Raw genomic sequence first — 18,249 nt, forward strand, 5'->3', positions numbered from 1 at the left:
AATCGGCACGTGTTTGTTGCACTTTTTAATTCTTCACGAGTTGGATGAAGAACACAAGTGTATTTGGTGTTTGCTTTGGCCAGAGAGCTTTCTAGTTTCTCCAAAGGCTTGAACTTCCTTCGTTTCTCTCAGATGTCGACATGTGCCACTCTTGATGACTTATCCGGCTTTGATAAGTCGCATGCAATATGTGCAATTTAGCATCCCCATCACCTTAGGGAATGAGCAAAAATGAACTCGTTGTAAATAATTTCTCTTGTTTCACTTTTACGAAAACTTAATTTCATGCCTCTAAAGTACAAGGGAATAAATCAACTCGGCAAAAGTCCAATCCAAATCAAACTGACCAAATCGAATTTGGGTTGGTTCGGTATGGTTCATTGATATAGTAACTTTTGTGCAAAATCCAATTGAATCGAACCCGTCATTTATGGCTCGATTTTAAGTTTTGAAACCGAAGACAGAATTGAACCACGCTCACACCATAGCCGGAATTGGAAAATATGTTTATGTGACAAACTTTTGAGCAAATGTATCCACATTGACAAAATAAAATTCTAACAAGTTGGCAAAAAAAAAAAAAAAAAAACAAAAAACAAAAAAAATGAGAATTGTTATTAGCACTTCAAAAATCTCATTTTACGCTCCTCATAAGTGTAATTTTGAAATACAAAATAAGATTTTTGGAATGCTAATAACAATTCAAAAAAAAAAAAAAAAACCTCTTTTTATTTGTGGAGGCCAGATGAAAGTTAACTAAATATCTATTAGAAATCAATGGAGCAGCGCCCTTGGCTCTCCCCCAAACCCATATATATACTCGTAAACATTGTTAATTTGTTGGTTCTTTGCAAATTTAGATACTTGATTTTCTGAGTTTTGCTAAATGTCGTCAAACTTTCAATCCAATTCTCTGCTTACTGAAGAAATCTTTCAGGTTTGGATCCTTTTGCTTTGTAGGGTTAATTTGTGTAAAGTTGCATGCAATGCATTATCTATATTACATTCGTGACTCCATTCATAATTCTAAAGTGACTTTTGGGTACTTAAATAGAGCATTTCTGTTTCTTGGCTTCCATGATTTGAAACTGGTGATTTAGGTTTGTTTCATTATTATTTATATACAAGCAAGAGTGTAGAAAGGAGGAATGAAACGTAGAATTTAGGTGCAGGAATAAATCCTCGTAATTACTTGAGTTACAAATGTTTAAAACGTTTGTTTTATTATGCATTGTTGGCCTATCTAAATCAACCCTAGTTTTCTCTTGTTTTGGTGCAATGGTTCTCGTTTGTACACAATCTTGAGGCTAAATTCTTTAAATTTTTTTCATCCTTCAAGGTCAGCCGGAAGCCACAGAGCTGCTGTACATTACCTTTCCTTGAAGATCAGCTAATCTACATATATGGTCGTCGTCTCCTTTTTTCTTTCGGGAAGAGATGGATAAATGATAAAATTTTGAATTAATATAAAATGAGCAAATTGGGACAACTTGTTAACGCTAAAAAACAAATTATTTAAAGTGTCTTTTTAAGTAGTGGTGAAATTTTTCTTATTTTGCACATTTTATTACACCTTTTTTTAGGACTGAAAAAAATTCTCAAAAATCCAGAACCAAACTAAAAAAATCCCGATCCCAAACCAAAAAAGTCCCAAACTAAAATTCCCAAAATTTTCAGGATGAAATACCGAACCAATCCCGAAATTTTGGTATAGGATTTGGTATTATCTACTCAATCTTTCGGTAATCCCATACCAAACCGAAAATAGATAATATATATGTATAATTATACATTTGAATTGTTGCTAACTACTGGTAGCAATATAATTGGTGTGGTCTATAGGTAGAAACCATAGCCCTTTATTACCACATTTGCCAGTACAAACCTCCCACAAATGTGTCTAATTCTTCAACACGAAATCAAAAAAAATTATTGTTAGTTTTCAAACATATTAGGTTTGTAACTTATTTTTTTTGCTTTTGGGTTTGTTACTTATTTTATTTTGGTTGCATGTTAATTTAACTTGATATGAGTGCTTGCTATTTCAATTTGTATGAAATTTGGGAATACCAAACCATCTCAAAATACCGAAAATATTTTGGGAATCCTGAAAATTAGGAGTACCGAAATTTTGGTTTGGAGTTGGTCTTCAAATTCCCGTTGTGAAAATTTTTGGTTTGGAATTCGGGATCCCATTTTCGGTTTGGGATCCCATACCGAACCACCCCTACTATTTTTGGTCGAATGCACATTTTATTACACTAAAATAAAGAACAAAAGAACACTTGATTATGAAATGATATTAAAGCTGCTTCCAATTGATGAGAGCAGCATTTATCTAGTCAATTTCTTGCAAACAAGTTCACGAAGGGCAAATCGTGCCTTCATGATGTTACCAAGTGCTCCAGACTAATTGTAGTTTTTAATACATTCGATATTATACAATAAGGGGTAGAAGAAATGAGCTAGCCATATTAATTTGGTTCAAATTCGCTTTTGGCGAGAGTCCAAGTTAAAATCTCTCACTTACAAGTGAAGAGAAATACCAATAAATCGTAGTACTAACTGACATCATCTTTGGCAGTTAAAAGCTGACTCTTTATTTCTTCTAGCAATTTAGTTTTGAGGGAATAGTAACTCGAAAAATTATGCACCGGTGCACCAGATGAATAAAGTGTTGGAGTGCAAGCTAGGATCTTCCAATGGCCACATACATGTATACAATAGTGCATACTAGAAAATCTCTAAGAAAAGTTCCATAGCATAAAATGAAGATTATTGCTCTAGTGCTCTCCTAAACGAAAGGCAGCATATATGCTCAACATATAACAAAGTTCTTCACATAGGTTGTGTCATTCATTCACTGATGAGAAATTCTTGCATACATATAAAATATATGAATGCATAACATCTCTTTCACAATAACTTATCTTCCGACTAACACACGAGAAGGTTCCTGTGTGAGAGAAGTTGTGTCTATGCACCTGTCATATGCAAGAATGCATCCTAACCAGTAACCAACTAAAACATCCTTCATTTTTTTTTCTTAGAGAAGAAAAGCAACATTCTCATTCCTAAATTATGTTTATTAAATTAAAGAGAGAACAATGAGCAAAAGCATCTTTGTGTGCAAGGTGACCTGCCGTCAAGCTTTCTTTCTGTAAATACTTTTGCTCTTCTTTTAAGGTCACCACACTGCTTTAAACCATCTCTTTAATCATCTTTATCTGTTTTGCTTTGGATACGTTAGCTTTGCAGCAGAAAGAAGAGAATTGCCCAAGTAGTCCAAGTGATGCACTTCAACCAAAATTACAAGAATGCACTGGTCATGAATGCAGGAATCTTCAGAACAATCAAGGTAGGGTGAAGGGTAATCTGGGTTGTTCATCATCAAGTTTGACAATATAGCAAATAAACAAATAAAAATGAGAGAATATAGGAAAGTGAAAGTTGCACTAAAGTCGCAATGTTTTGAAACTTAGAAGTTCAAAAGACCATCTTTGTCCTCTCAAGTGGGGCATCCTTAATCTCTATCCAGAAATATAGAATTCTGGACAACTAATCAGAACTCTTGCTTTCTTTACATTCATTACTCATTACAAAATTTATGTATACAAATAGTAAAGAGGATCGCTATTCAGACTCTCTCAAAAGTAAGTTCAAACGAGACTTACTAACACATACAGTATTTGCTTAAAAATTTAAGTTGCAGCTTGGGCTTACTATAACAAAATATGATAATAAAGAAGAAATATTACGACTGGGTGTTATTAAGTCTTGTTTGAACTTACTTTTAAGAGAGTCGGAATAGTGGTTCTAGGTAGTAAATACCTTTACCATCACACTTCCTCCATGCTATATAATTTTCAATAAAAACTTCGATCATTCTTTATCCCATCAAATATAACAACAATTACTTTTAATTTACATGACAGCAACCAAAAAGGCAATTTCAAACTGGTAGTGTAGGTGGCAGATTCCCAAAAAGTTTGAACACAAGACAATGCAGGATTACTTGACTTGATTGTAGAAGGTGGCTCTTAATACCAGAGAAGCAGAATTCAAGAGTACTGTACCTTAAGCATTACTAAAGCCTTAAACAGCTCAAATTCACAGTCGCGAATTTACCCTAAGACAAGAGTCGTCGGCTAGAACATACAAATCTAACAGAGAAGGTGAAGATTATCAAGAGGGCAATTCTTGGCATTGAAGTGTTTCTTGTGTGCTAAGGTAAGAGGAACTTGAATTCTCTGTCTGAAATAGATTTCATCTCCACCAGCATATCTTCTATAATTATTACTGATGTACAAGTGTGCGCTCTTTCAAGTACTACAGAAGCATTCAAAGTTGCACCAATGAAGTCACAAGTAGCACCTAACCAAGAAGACTACAAGTTGAAGGACACAAAGCCCCAGCTTGGGGAACGATGGCCACATGGAGGAGTTCGCGGCGGAGGTGGGTGGATAAGCAGCGAAAGAGCTACAAGCACTTATGACCTTGTTGAGCAGATGTTTTATCTATATGTCAGAGTTGAAAAAGCCAAGGATCTTCTGACAAACCCCGTGACGGGAAGCTGTGACCCCTATATAGAAGTGAAGCTGGGGAATTACAAGGGAAAAACAAAGCACTATGAGAAGAAAACAAACCCTGAATGGAAGCAAGTATTTGCATTTTCGAAAGAGAAGATTCAGTCTACGATAATCGAAGTTTATGTCAGGGATAGAGAGTTGGTGGCAAGAGATGACTATGTTGGGAAGGTGGTATTTGACATGAATGAGGTGCCGACTAGAGTTCCACCAGATAGCCCTTTGGCACCTCAATGGTACAGATTAGAAGATTGGCATGGCGATACTAGGGTTAGAGGAGAGGTGATGCTTGCAGTTTGGATGGGTACACAAGCTGATGAAGCTTTCCCAGAAGCATGGCACTCGGATGCTGCTTCAGTTCACGGAGAGGGAGTTTTCAGCATTCGCTCCAAGGTTTATGTCTCACCGAAGCTGTGGTACCTCAGAGTTAATGTAATTGAAGCTCAGGATGTGGAGCCACATGATCGAAGCCAACCACCGCAAGCTTTCATCAAGGCTCATGTCGGAAATCAAACACTTAAAACAAAGATATCTCCAACCAGGACACCTAATCCCATGTGGAACGAAGATTTGATCTTCGTAGCAGCTGAGCCTTTTGAAGAACAGCTTGTGCTTACAGTTGAAAATAAAGTGAGTGCCGCAAAAGATGAACAGGTGGGAAAAATAAGTCTGCCGCTGACAATCTTTGAGAGGCGGTTGGATCACAGGCCAGTCCATTCTCGTTGGTTCAACCTTGAAAAATTTGGTTTTGGTCCGTTGGAAGGAGACAAGAGACATGAGCTCAAGTTTTCGACCAGGGTCCATCTCAGAGTCTGTCTTGAGGGTGCTTACCATGTATTAGATGAATCGACCTTGTACATAAGCGACGTGAGGCCTACTGCCAGGCAGCTATGGAAGCAGCCAATTGGGATTCTTCAAGTAGGTATCTTAAGTGCCCAAGGGCTTCTTCCAATGAAGAACAAGGATGGCAAAGCAACAACAGATGCTTACTGCGTAGCTAAGTACGGGCAGAAATGGGTGAGGACCAGAACAATCATCGAAAGCTTCAGTCCCAAGTGGAATGAACAATATACATGGGAGGTCTACGACCCTTGCACGGTGATCACACTGGGAGTTTTCGACAACTGCCACCTCGGTGGAAATGAGAAACCAACTTCTGGCAGCGGAGCTAAAAATGACTCAAGAATTGGCAAGGTAAGAATTCGGTTATCAACCCTGGAAATGGATCGAATTTATACAAACTCCTATCCGCTTCTAGTCCTACAACCATCTGGATTGAAAAAGATGGGGGAGCTCCAACTAGCGGTAAGATTTACCTGTCTCTCACTTGCTAATATAATTTACCTCTATGGCCACCCCTTGCTGCCAAAAATGCATTATCTTCATCCATTCACTGTAAATCAGCTAGATAGTCTGAGATATCAGGCAATGAACATTGTAGCCGTGAGACTTGGAAGAGCTGAACCGCCGCTGAGGAAAGAGGTTGTCGAGTACATGCTAGATGTAGACTCCCACATGTGGGGCATGAGAAGAAGCAAGGCTAACTTCTTCAGGATTGTCTCTCTCTTCTCGGGTCTAATCTCCATGAGCAGGTGGCTAGGTGAAGTTCGTCAGTGGAAAAACCCAATCACTACTGTTTTAGTCCATTTCCTGTTTTTCCTACTGATCTGCTACCCTGAATTGATCCTGCCAACTACATTTCTCTACATGTTTCTCGTTGGACTACGGAATTTCCGCTTCCGTCCAAGGCATCCGCCTCACATGGAAACTAAACTCTCATGGGCAGAGGCAGTTCACCCGGATGAAATGGATGAAGAATTTGACACCTTCCCTACGTCTAAGGCACAAGATGTGGTGCGAATGAGGTACGACAGACTGCGCAGTGTGGCAGGAAGAATTCAGACGGTGGTTGGAGACATTGCAACACAGGGGGAGAGATTCCAGGCTGTGCTCAGCTGGAGAGACCCAAGAGCAAGCAGCTTGTTCGTATTTTTGTGTCTAATTGCCGCTGTGGTGCTCTACGTGACACCATTCAAGATGATTGCTCTGGCTGCAGGCATTGTTTGGCTAAGGCATCCTAGATTCCGAAGCAAGCTACCTTCGGTCCCAAGCAATTTCTTCAGAAGACTGCCATCTCGCGCTGATAGCATGCTCTGAAATCACGAGGAGTTAGACAAGAAATACTATCTAACTAACATGGATTTTCTAGTATTTGTTGTTTGATGGTTGTTTTGTTTAAAGTGAAGTATATTGGAAACAAGGCGATAAAATTTTATGCTGAACTGCTCTGTTGAGGATTTATGCATATTATGAACACGCAAAGAGCGTATTACATTCATTTGTGTTTGAGAACTTGTGTACATAGCCTTATTCGATTTGGTTTACGTTCTTTTTAAATGACTTGAGACCTCTCACAAGTGGAATAACACTAGACCGTATGTAGTACCGTTTAAAAACTAACATGTTTTGGACTATTGTATGTAAAATTGAGTCACACATATTAATTCCATCTCGATCCTATTTTTAAAGAAACGATGAGAAACAAGTGAGGAAGTATACTGAGTAAAGAAAAGGGCCTAGCCCTGCCAAGCTTTGCCAATCTCTTCGACGGATACAGAAAATGCTTTAAGAGGGTGCAAAATAATAGCATAAAAGAAGAAAAAAAAGTTGAACAAACTAGCAAATTAGCTCAAAAGCTTATTTTAGATACAATCAGAGAGGGTGTCCGCACGATGCTGCAAGTTTTAAAATCGTATAAAACATTATAGAAAGTTCTAAATATATGTAAATATATACACACACAAACACGCACGCTCATACGACATGCAACAATATTTACATACATGTGAAAATCTATTTACATCCCTCTTTACACCAAGGAACAAATAGGAGTCCAAGGGCAAGGTTCGTAACATTTTGCCAGTTTCTAAGCTACTATTAGCCGAAGCAAAGGATGAAATGTCCATATCCATATTTGAATTATTAGCCCTCTTCTTTATTATGAGACTACCACCCTGATGCAATTTCAATTTGGGTTTATTTTCGATTCAATTCAATACCCGTTTGATCATTAAGTTCCATATTATATAATCTATACTTGAAATTTAGGTTTTGAGACAACTAATTAATATAGATCATAATATACCTAATTGGTGGGTTTTAAATATAAAGGTTGGATGGGGTTTTGGTGGTCGTAGGTTGAGCTTGGAGGGGTTGGGTGGGGGGAAGGGTTGCATTGTTTATTTATTTTTTTATCTTTCCCGATCTTCGTTTTTGTTTTCTATTTTATTTTTGAATTGTTTATTTATTTTTTATATTTTTTATCTTCATGTTATTTTGAAGTTATTTATATTATTATTTTAGTGTCCATATAACCTAAAAAATGGGACACATTGTTGTCACATGTACAATTAGCGGAAAAGTAACTACGGTTTAATGGATATCAAATTTTTCAATAGGTTGGACACTTATTTGAAATGTTTAAAAATGTTGTAATTAATTCAGAATGACACTAAAATGTTGCTAAGTTAGTTACTTTAGCCTAAAAATTAATTTTTGAATTCATTGGGCTCGTCGTGGAAAGTAGGGGTGGGTGTGGGGGTTGATTTTGGGCCAAAAGCGAAACCAAACCGACCTTGTTGGTTGAGCCAAAATTGCAAATTGAAACAGACCAAGATGAGTCTAAGACTGTTCAGGTTGGTTGACCAACAGTGGCGGGTTGGTTTGGTTCGGTTCTCGGTTTATGTGAAGACGAAAATACATAACAAATTTCTCTCCAGCTACATAACGTATCACTAATATGAGTGATTGCTCAAAGAAAAGCATAAATGAAGCAACTCAAGGAGAGCACCAAAGCAGTAGTTGTTGCCTTCTCCAAATGGTCCATCCTTTTCTTCTCCAAAAGGACTCTTAACTAATTAGATTTTGTTTTCATGTGACGAAAACATGGTAACATGTAAATAACTAAACATTTATATTACTACACGTATTAATTATTATTAAAAAATAAAATTAAATGTATGCTTGTCGGGTCGATTAACTGCACCCTAAGAATTTTGGGAACCGATTAAGGTTGGTATGGTTTGGTATAACCACTAAAAATTAAAAAACAAATAAAAAAACCAAACCAAACTGCTAGTGCGGTCTGGGTTATTTTTTTTATTTTTTTTATAATATTAAATTTCTAATGCTAATTAAAGGAGCAATTTATTTACAAGATGAAAATACACTCTGGTAGTTACTGTTTATTAAGGCAGTAATTGCCTTGTGGTTGGAGTTGCTCTTATGTTATGCCTTGTTAATAAAGTAACCCTTCGACCAAAAAAAAAACTCAATTATAAAGTCACATATTTCCTTCAAAATAAGGTCGAATTTCTCTATTTTCTATATCTCAAGGATTCTCAACATTGCGAAAAATAAATAAATGCTGCTTCTTACAACCTCAGTAAATGAAAATTATAAATTAAAAGCATGCAGACATACTTCCGGCAGTGCAAAGCTGCCTGATGCAGCTATCGTTGGATGATTATTGTACTTTCTGCCGTGCACCTTTGAAACCCCCATGCACTCACCCCTGCCTTGTTTCATAAATAAGTTTCGACAACCCCTTCGTACGGTAAACCATCATCCTTAATTAGCCTGGTCACCTCCAATTCGAGCTTCACTCGTAATCGGCTAAAAAACTACTACCTTCAATAAAAATGTGATGTTATGTTACACCTACTAGCCACCTCTGTGACTACACTACATTAGCCGGCTTGGAGCATCCTCAGTTCACAGCCAATTTACCGCATAATGATTGATATGCCGCGCTGCAAAGCTTGAACTTTTCCTCTGCAGCCACCTGCAACAGTATATATGAATTGGGCAGTCAATGCACAACTAGTTTTGCCTATAAGAGTCTGCTAAAATAGCAAAATTGGCCACCTAAGCGACTAGTGCTCAAGTTATTTCAGGCGTTGGATCATCTTAACCACTTGCAACAAATCTTCAATTCCACTGATCGTAAATGACCCAAAACCCGAAATACAGTAAAGAATTACAATTGCTTTGTCAATATGTGTAGCTTATCTGGGAAATACTAGGTAAATAGTAGTATAGTACTCATGAATGATTCACCACTTAAAAGTCTGGTGAAATAGAATGATTCTCTAGTTCTAAATATCATAAGCCAAATTACTCTCTCTTAGTTTACTACTCATGGCATTCCGCATCAAAGATCCCAATATAACGAGAGTCAAAGAAGGATATGGTTAGAGCAGATTACCTTGGAAGAACCTTGGTGACGGTCTGGATGCCATTTCAGCGCACAGATTCGATATCTGAAATTGTTAAAAGTAGGATTGGGGTAAGATGATAGAGAAAATTAATATATGAGCGGACAAAGGTGACTGAGAAGTAAAAATGCAACCCAGCGAAAAGAACTCACGCATTCTTGACATCATCAAGTGTTAGAGGGCCCGAAGCACGCAACCCGAGGGCCAACCTTTCATCTGACTCCAAATTCTCAGGCTCAGAGTCATATTGATACTCTTCCTTATTGTTATGTCTCCAATTCCAAGACCTTCCATAGTTAGAGTAATTACTGGAGCTCCTCCGCTGTGAATTCTCTTCATTAATGAATGACCAATAATAAAATTTGTTTCCACCAAACATGGATCGGAAAATCGTCTCCACATCTCCATCTTCTTCAAACCAGAAATCATCTGAAATAGCAGTGCAAATGGACTGAGATCGTATGGAATGAACAAAAAAATCAGGACATAACATCAATCATGCAAGGAACATGTAAGGTGCCCCACTCTGATGCCGTTAGAAAAACACACTATTGTAATTGAGTTCAGAGCCCTGATACACAATCTATGCCCAAAAGGTAAACTATTTACCGCAGACTTACACCTAATGATCTCTGTTGAACAAAGGGCACAATTTCGCCCACATGAAAGGCTCCAAAGAAAATTCTACCAAGAATACGAGTAGAATGTTTCCAGAATGGGAACCGACTAGAATACATGCTCATAAAACCTAACCCAACTTAACACATGCCACTCATATATCTAATTCTACAAGATCTACTACATCCTTTTCTGCATAACTACTTCCTTACTTCTTCCGTAATTCCAGGCTCCTTGATCGCCTGACTTCTTTTTGGACCCCTTGGCTGAGTATTGTTTTTTAAACCATGAGGTGCCTCTACTTGATGATGGCTCCTCCTCCTCATCGTATTCGTTCTGCCAACTCTGCAACATTCAAGAGATATATAATTGCAATTACAGAAAAGAGATATAATTGCAAGATAATTAAAAACTTTCACATAACAAAATAGACTGCCAGCCAAATGTTTAAAAGTTCGCCTATGCATAAATTGGAAAAGTGCAGGACAAAATTACAAAAGATATGAAATCCATGAGGATTAGAAACATATCAAACAATTACTAGGATAAAAGAAGTCAATCCACACTATCATGTCCAACAAGACCCCGCTATATACAAACAGGCTGTTGTGCGGAATCATAATCATCAAAACTGGGAAACCGAAAGAAGGCGTTGTATAACAGTCAGAATCATTTCTGTACAAGTATTCTCCAAAAAAAAAAAAAAAGGGATTGAGTGTTCGGGGACTGCCATTGGACAGGTGCTCTTTCCTGAAACTTCAAGAATCATCTACACATTTGACACTTATATGTGTTTGGATGACGGACTTTAACATCCCATGGAACTTGGGTTAAATTTGTCAGGAATGCACTACAAAACTTAGATGGATTTGAAAATGACTGGATGCAAAACATTTGAAGTCATTTGTTTAGTGTCTTTGTAGTAATTAGTAGTGTTTTAGTAGTATTTTTGTAGTGCCTGAGTAGTTCAACAGTAGTGTTCTTGTAGTGAATTTTAAACAACAATTGAATATAAAGTTCCTTGGTACATTGAGGTCCCTCATCCAAACATAGCATTTGGAAATTACTGGCAGAAGATTATTAGCAGGTGAAAGTTAAATGTGACGGCAATCACCAAATTCAAATTATAATATAAACCAAGTTAACAATGAAGTACCTGAAATAAGAAGTCTGCATAAGCATTGACATTCCTCAGTAACGCTTGCTTTCCATGGAGCCTTCTGGATCTTCTTCCATGGTTGTTGAATCTCTGCAAATAAACAGATACATCCACTATCAGAATTAAGAAATAGAATACAAGGTCTTATGACTCAAAATGAGAAAGAATGGGGATAAGAAAACAAAGAATGCAGATGAACAATGAAATTTGACACATCCTACATATCTAGTGCAGTAAAGAAATGGATAGCATCACATTAGATGGAAACAGAACTCTCAATCAATTCATTTGGTTAACATGAAATAAAAAATTGAACTGCAGAAAAGTAAACAAAAGTAACATAGCTACAACCTAAGGATGATTACATGGTCCCTCTTCGTGCCACAAACTGACCACTGACCTGACAATGTGAATAGAAAATGTATGCTCGAAAGATTATTATACCACTAGGATATAAGCCTGTGCAGGTTGCCAGGTACTAAGGGCATACTATTCAATGAAGAGAGGTGTATATGTGTGTGTGTGTGTGTGTGTGTGTGTATGTACATATGTATGTACTATGTATATATATCTCTTTCAGAGCAGTATAGTCAGTAAAATACTGTAATGTTATAATACATACGTGCAGTATAATCTGGTTGGTTTAAAATACCTGTTTTTCCCCACATAATTGGGAAGACTACAAGAAAATGAAGTAATTTTAAAAAATATTACACAAATTTACTAACTACGCAGAGGATTGAGGCATGTGTTGGCTCAGCTTGGGCTGTTTATGTAGGCTTTAAGAGTAAAGGGGAGTGTTCTTGTGTGCTGTTAACATTGTCCATCTTAAAGATAATGTGTGTTATCTCATTATATTGCATCAAAGATATTAGTGTAGCTTTCAATCTGTAACATTATACAATCATTTGCTAAAACCTAATGTCTCTGGACTCATTTCCTAATTCAATATATTTGCAAACAAGTTGGAGACACATATTAGTGGCAACAAACAGAATCAGGTATAAAAATACAGCATGTTATTTGTATGGTATCTAAATACTCATAAAAGAATACATTCCAAGGTACATTCCTAAATATGATCCGAATTTGACTAGAGAAGATGGATGACGATAGAACTTAACAATTTGAATTGCCATTGACTTTTCAAGAAAAGGAAAAAGGCAACACACACACACGTCAAGATGATAAGGATCAATTCCTTGCACCAACGTTCCTACCAGTTCCGAAGAAAATACGTTACACCTCATTTCCATTTCCATACATGAGTTCTCGGGCATTTCTAACTTTCTACACCCCTTCAAGTATAAATATATAGCATCTCAACTGAACCTTATTAAATTCTGAACAGCATTTCTCAAGGTTAAAATTTTGATAACTTCCAGCAATTAGGCCATTTTATCATTTCTGACGTGGCATTAAATAATAAATGGAGTTCTGCAAAATTAAAAGACTTTAAATTTGAAATCTGGGATAACCACTGAGAGAGAGTTGGCTACCTACTCTCTCCACTTCTAGCCGGCAGTTCCTCTTTGATAGGGAGAGAACTTCTGGGAAACTATGGTGTATAAATAGTCATTTATCACTCCTCTCAATTCACCAGTTCTCTATATTTGCAACTCGTCCTATCAAGAGTTGCAGCATTTCTGGAATACAGAGAGGAGAAGAACAAACGACTCCATAGCCATGACATCTTCAAGTTACGATACCGTCTAAATTTAGATTGCAGTTTTAATAGTTTGAATGTGATTCAATTACTTGATTAGATTGGGCAAATCTTCATTTTAGTTATAGCTTACAATATATCGTTTGACGAAAGCCTGAACCTTTACCGCAATGAATCAATCAATCAACTTCAGCTTGAACTTTTGCCTGATTGGTCAGGAAACTGAAAAATGAATCAATCAACTTCAGCTTAGAATCCTAACTATGCTTTTTTTTTTTTTTTTTTTTTCAGGCAAAGGTAACAAAATTTGAACTTTATCAAATCCCCAGAACAAAATGAAACATAATCCACAAAATTCCATCTATTTCTCACTTCCACTAACTTTTCACAGCCAAACTAAGCACAGATGCAAGAGGCAATCATTAAGAATCATTAAGGGTAAGGAACAAAAGCACCAAAATACCAATTTTTCTGGTTTCTTATCTTATATCCTCGCATAGTGAGCATGCCCAATAACCCAAATCACCAAGTTTCAAACTTTAGCAGAAATTATTAAAAATAAACAAAATGGACATTGACCCAGAAACATATACACATACATAATGAAAATATACATACATACATATATATATATAGAGAGAGAGAGAGAGAGAGAGAGAGAGAGAGAGAGAGAGAGAGAGTTACAGGTTGCCAGTAGGAGCGTCGCTTACGATCCAAGACGGGGGTGGAATGAAAGAGGGCGGCCCTCACATAAATGCAGCAGTTGAGTTTGGAGTTTGTGAGAGCCGCTTTCATGGCTGTGTTCATTTTGGTTGGAATTGGAATTGATTGTCGCAGAGAGGAGGCAGAGGGAGGGAGCTCATCAAAAAGGAGGATGCAGAGGTGAAGCCCACGGCCCTGAAGCTACGCTTACGCTATGCCGATGTAATTATTGTTCCAAATGTTACACGGCACGACACTGTTTATTTTAACGAAAATTATATTTTTATACTAAAATGTTAATCATGATACTATTCACTTTACCTTTTATTTTGTCTTTATCATTAAAACTCAAAGTTTTCAAGTCATTTTCATTAGTTTTCCTTTTTTAAATTTGTTATTGTCGCTTTAAAACTATCATTTTCCACTTACATTTTTTATATTTAGAGAGAAAAATACTGAGCCAATTCATTGCCCACTCCAGGTTGGGCGAGCCGCATAATAATAATACGGTTTAGTAGTATTTATTTTCACTTATAAATAAAAAGAATTCGTCTCACATGACAAGGATGTATAAAAAAAATGTTAAACCTAGACATCCATAACCAAGTTTCTATTGAGAGTATATTTCTCATATCAGGGAAATGAACTTACTTATGCTTATAAGTAATTGAATTATCTCATATTATCGATTAATTTTATGGTGATACTTTAACTTTTTTCATGGTATTAGAGCATGTTGTCCGGTGTGTGAAGCTTAACGGCCACACATGCTTCATGTCATTCGATTTGTATTGAGCAAGTTGTCTGTATATAAAGCCCAATAGCCACAAGTGTTTCATGTGACAAGATTTGTGTTGTCTATGTGTTAGGCTTGAAAATTTGTCACACATGAAAGCTCATGTTGAGAATATGAATCCCACATCAAAATAAATAAATAAGGAACCTTGCATGTTATTACAAGTAATTGAGTTACTTTCTTTATTGCCAATTATAGTTGAACCTTAACTCTTTTTTCTATGTAAATTACACAAAATTACCTCAACTATGCGTCAAACCACAAACGCATACCTCATGTTTTAAACATTGCATTGTCATACCTCAACTTATGAATTTGTTGCAATGTCAAAACTCCATTAAATTTTTTGTCAAATTAACTATTAAATAATGATGTGGTAAGAAAGGGCCCACTTTTTTGCCAACTGAAATAAAAAGTTAATTAATTTTTTTATTTAACAAAACTAAAAACACACAAGCATTAACTCTTTCCGTCTGTGCACTACAAGATTATTAACTTTCAATCTGAAAACCTCCTACAAACACCCAAGCATCTTCTTACCATTTTTACAGGCCCTTCTCAAGCACCAATCCAAATAAAAAAACCCAGATACCACCAAACTCTAATTGCTCAAAAATGGGAATGGTTTTTGGATAAATAAGCATGGAAACCGCAAAATATAAAATCCACCAATCCGTCGCTCTCTACAAAATCTAGCAATACCCGCCTTCACTCATAGCCCAGTTCATCGACGATCGTTCCGACCTTAAGAACAACGGCGACTTTACCGTTCTGAACAGCTACATCGGCGTATTGGAAACCCCCAGAACACCAAATTTGAGAAAATCTCCATGATGGCTCTGGTCATAACCAAAACTAAAACTCAGAATGCTATTTAGGGATTATATTAGGAAAAAAAAAAAAAAACCTCATACTAGCCGTAGGTCTGAAATTTGCATCTCGTAGATTTGGCGCTCCAGGCAGAGCTGTGCCTTGAGGAGGTGCTTGGTTTTTTTGGCTTACATGCGCTTCCACTGCCATTTGGATACGCTGCCGGGGAAGGTTCTTGGCCCTCCCTATTAGATCACGATTCCTACGCTGGAAATCAACCTAAGCTCAAGGAGCTATGGCAATGATGAGAGAGAAGGAAGAAGAAGTGGAACTGGAATATTCTTTTAATATTTCAAATCTGATCATTACAAAATGAGTCGTAAGGGATATATACCCACTAGCTAGCAATCCAGTGTGAACATTGCCAACTGTACATTCTAACAACTTATTTAATAAACTCCCTACAATACTTAACCCTTAACAATCAAGTCCCAAGATTCTAGATCATTACAAATTAGTCCCTATTCACTTACAATTCACCCATTTTACTATAGCTAATTATTACTTTTGTGATCGAAGTGATCACAGACCTGCAATTCATAACAATACTCCCTCCTTGAGAAAACCTTGTCCACAAAGTTCAAAGGGGAAACTCGGGAAACTTGGCCTGGAATTCATCGAAATCTTCCCATGTAGCATTGTCATCCTCCTGATTTTACCACTGCACCAAAACTTGCACACCTGCAGATTCCCCTTCTTGTAAATTCTCCTAGCCAACACTGCTTTAGGATCATTCTAAGCCAAGCCATCTTCCATCACTTGAGGCAGCATCGACTGTGCAATGTTATGATTTCCTAATTGTTTCTTAAGGCAGTTCACATGGAATACTGGTGTATCTTAGTGCCTTCAGGAAGTTTAAGCTTATCAGCTACATCACAATCTTCTCAAGTACCTCATATGATCCATAATACCTTGGCTGCAGCTTGCGGTAGCTATGGAGGGCTAGTGTCTGCAATTGGTATGGTATCAGCTTTAAGTAAACCCAATCACCAACAATGAATTGCCTCTTTGTCCTCTTCTTATCACTATACTGTTTCATCATATTTTGAACCAGTTCCAAATTACTTTTCAACACAGATAGGATCTTATCTCGCTCTAACAACCTTTGCTCCACAATTTCGACTATTGCAATTCCTATCTCATAAGGTACCACATGGGGTGGGGGATATCCATAAACCAACTCGAAAGGAGTGTACTTGGAGGAGGTGTGATAAGAAGTGTTAAAACACCACTTCGCCCAAGAGAGCCATTGAACCCACTTTTCAGGTTGGCCACCCACAAAGCACTTGAGATATGTCTCCAAGCATCTATTCATCACCTCAGTTTAGCCATCACTTTAGGGGTGGTAACCTTAGCTTATGCACAACTTTGAGTTTTGCACCTTAAACAACTCCTTCCAAAATGCACTTATGAATATGGGGTCTCTATCGCTAACAATAGTGCTAGGCATCCCATGTAACTTGAATATGTGGTCCACAAACAGATGTGCTACTTCAGTGGCAGTGTAGGGATGCGACAAGGGCACAAAATAGGCATACTTCAAAATCGATCAACCACCACTAGGATCATTGTTTTTCCCTTGCAATTGGGCAACCCCACTATAAAATCCATGCTAATGTCAACCCATATCATTTGAGGAATAGGTAATGGCTGTAACAAACCTATAAGTGAAAGGGTTTCAAATTTGTTTTGTTGACAGGTTTGACACTCCGCAACAAACTTCTTGATGTCATTGCACATTCCTTGCCAACAGAAACTCCTTTTAATCCTATGGTAAGTTTTTAATACTCCTTGATGCCTAGCTGTTGGAGTTGCATGGTGCTCCTTAATGATTTTAGCTCTTCAATCCGATGTAGGACTTAGAACAACCCTTTGTTTGTAGCACAAGAAGCCATTGTCTATGGAATACTTACTCACTATTAAACCCCTATAACCATCTTGGACAGCTTGCATTACTTCTTTCTTTTTCTTAACAATCCACGCATCTTGTTCATTACTCCTTCGAAGTTTATCTATCTATCCAAAATATGGATATGAAATAGTAGTGCATTCTATGCTCATGTCCCTCACAGGAATAGGAGATTCATGCAATGGATCTGTTCCTTGAACCCTAGAAAGTGCATCAACAACTACATTCTGAGAACCTTGTTTGTAATGTATCTCATAGTCATATCCCAACAATTTGAACACCTATTTCTATTGGAATGGGGTATTTGCCCTTTGGTTTAAGAAATATTTAAGACTGTTAAGATCAGTCTTAATTATAAAATGTCTTCCTTGTAGGTAGTTTTGCCACTTCTTCACAGCATGCATTATGGCAATCAACTCTCTTTCGTATGTAAAAAGGGCTTGGTTTCTAAGGCCTAAGGCTTAACTGATGAAAGCTATTGGTCTTCCTGCTTGATGTAGCACATCACCAATACCACATCCAAAAGCATCACATTCTAATTTGAAGGTTTTAGAGAAATTTGGAAGGGCAAGAACTTGTGGTGAAACCATGATCGACTTGAGTTGCTCAAAAGCTAATGTAGCCTCTGAATCTCACTCAAATCCATCATTCCTTGTGATTTTGCACA

At 37.2% G+C, this 18,249-nt stretch overlaps 2 protein-coding genes across 2 annotated transcripts; one reads left to right on the plus strand and one right to left on the minus strand.

The window, feature by feature from the left end:
• The first annotated feature begins 4,330 nt into the window (after positions 1-4,330).
• On the plus strand, positions 4,331-6,905 carry LOC137713867 (FT-interacting protein 1-like). Its single transcript, XM_068453220.1, has one exon. The coding sequence runs from the start codon at positions 4,356-4,358 to the stop codon at positions 6,741-6,743; it is 2,388 nt and encodes a 795-aa protein (XP_068309321.1). The 5' UTR covers positions 4,331-4,355; the 3' UTR covers positions 6,744-6,905.
• A 2,030-nt stretch (positions 6,906-8,935) lies between these two features.
• LOC137713693 (uncharacterized) lies at positions 8,936-14,222 on the minus strand. The gene is made up of 6 exons (XM_068453029.1): positions 13,990-14,222; positions 11,637-11,729; positions 10,693-10,825; positions 10,015-10,291; positions 9,853-9,907; positions 8,936-9,429 (listed from the first exon to the last, which is right to left on the minus strand). Exons 1-6 carry the CDS (start codon positions 14,110-14,112, stop codon positions 9,355-9,357), a joined length of 756 nt encoding a protein of 251 aa, XP_068309130.1. The 5' UTR covers positions 14,113-14,222; the 3' UTR covers positions 8,936-9,354.
• Between the last annotated feature and the right edge of the window lie 4,027 nt (positions 14,223-18,249).

This window comes from Pyrus communis, chromosome 13, assembly GCF_963583255.1.
Source record: "Pyrus communis chromosome 13, drPyrComm1.1, whole genome shotgun sequence".
In the NCBI taxonomy this organism is placed as follows: Eukaryota; Viridiplantae; Streptophyta; class Magnoliopsida; order Rosales; family Rosaceae; genus Pyrus; species Pyrus communis.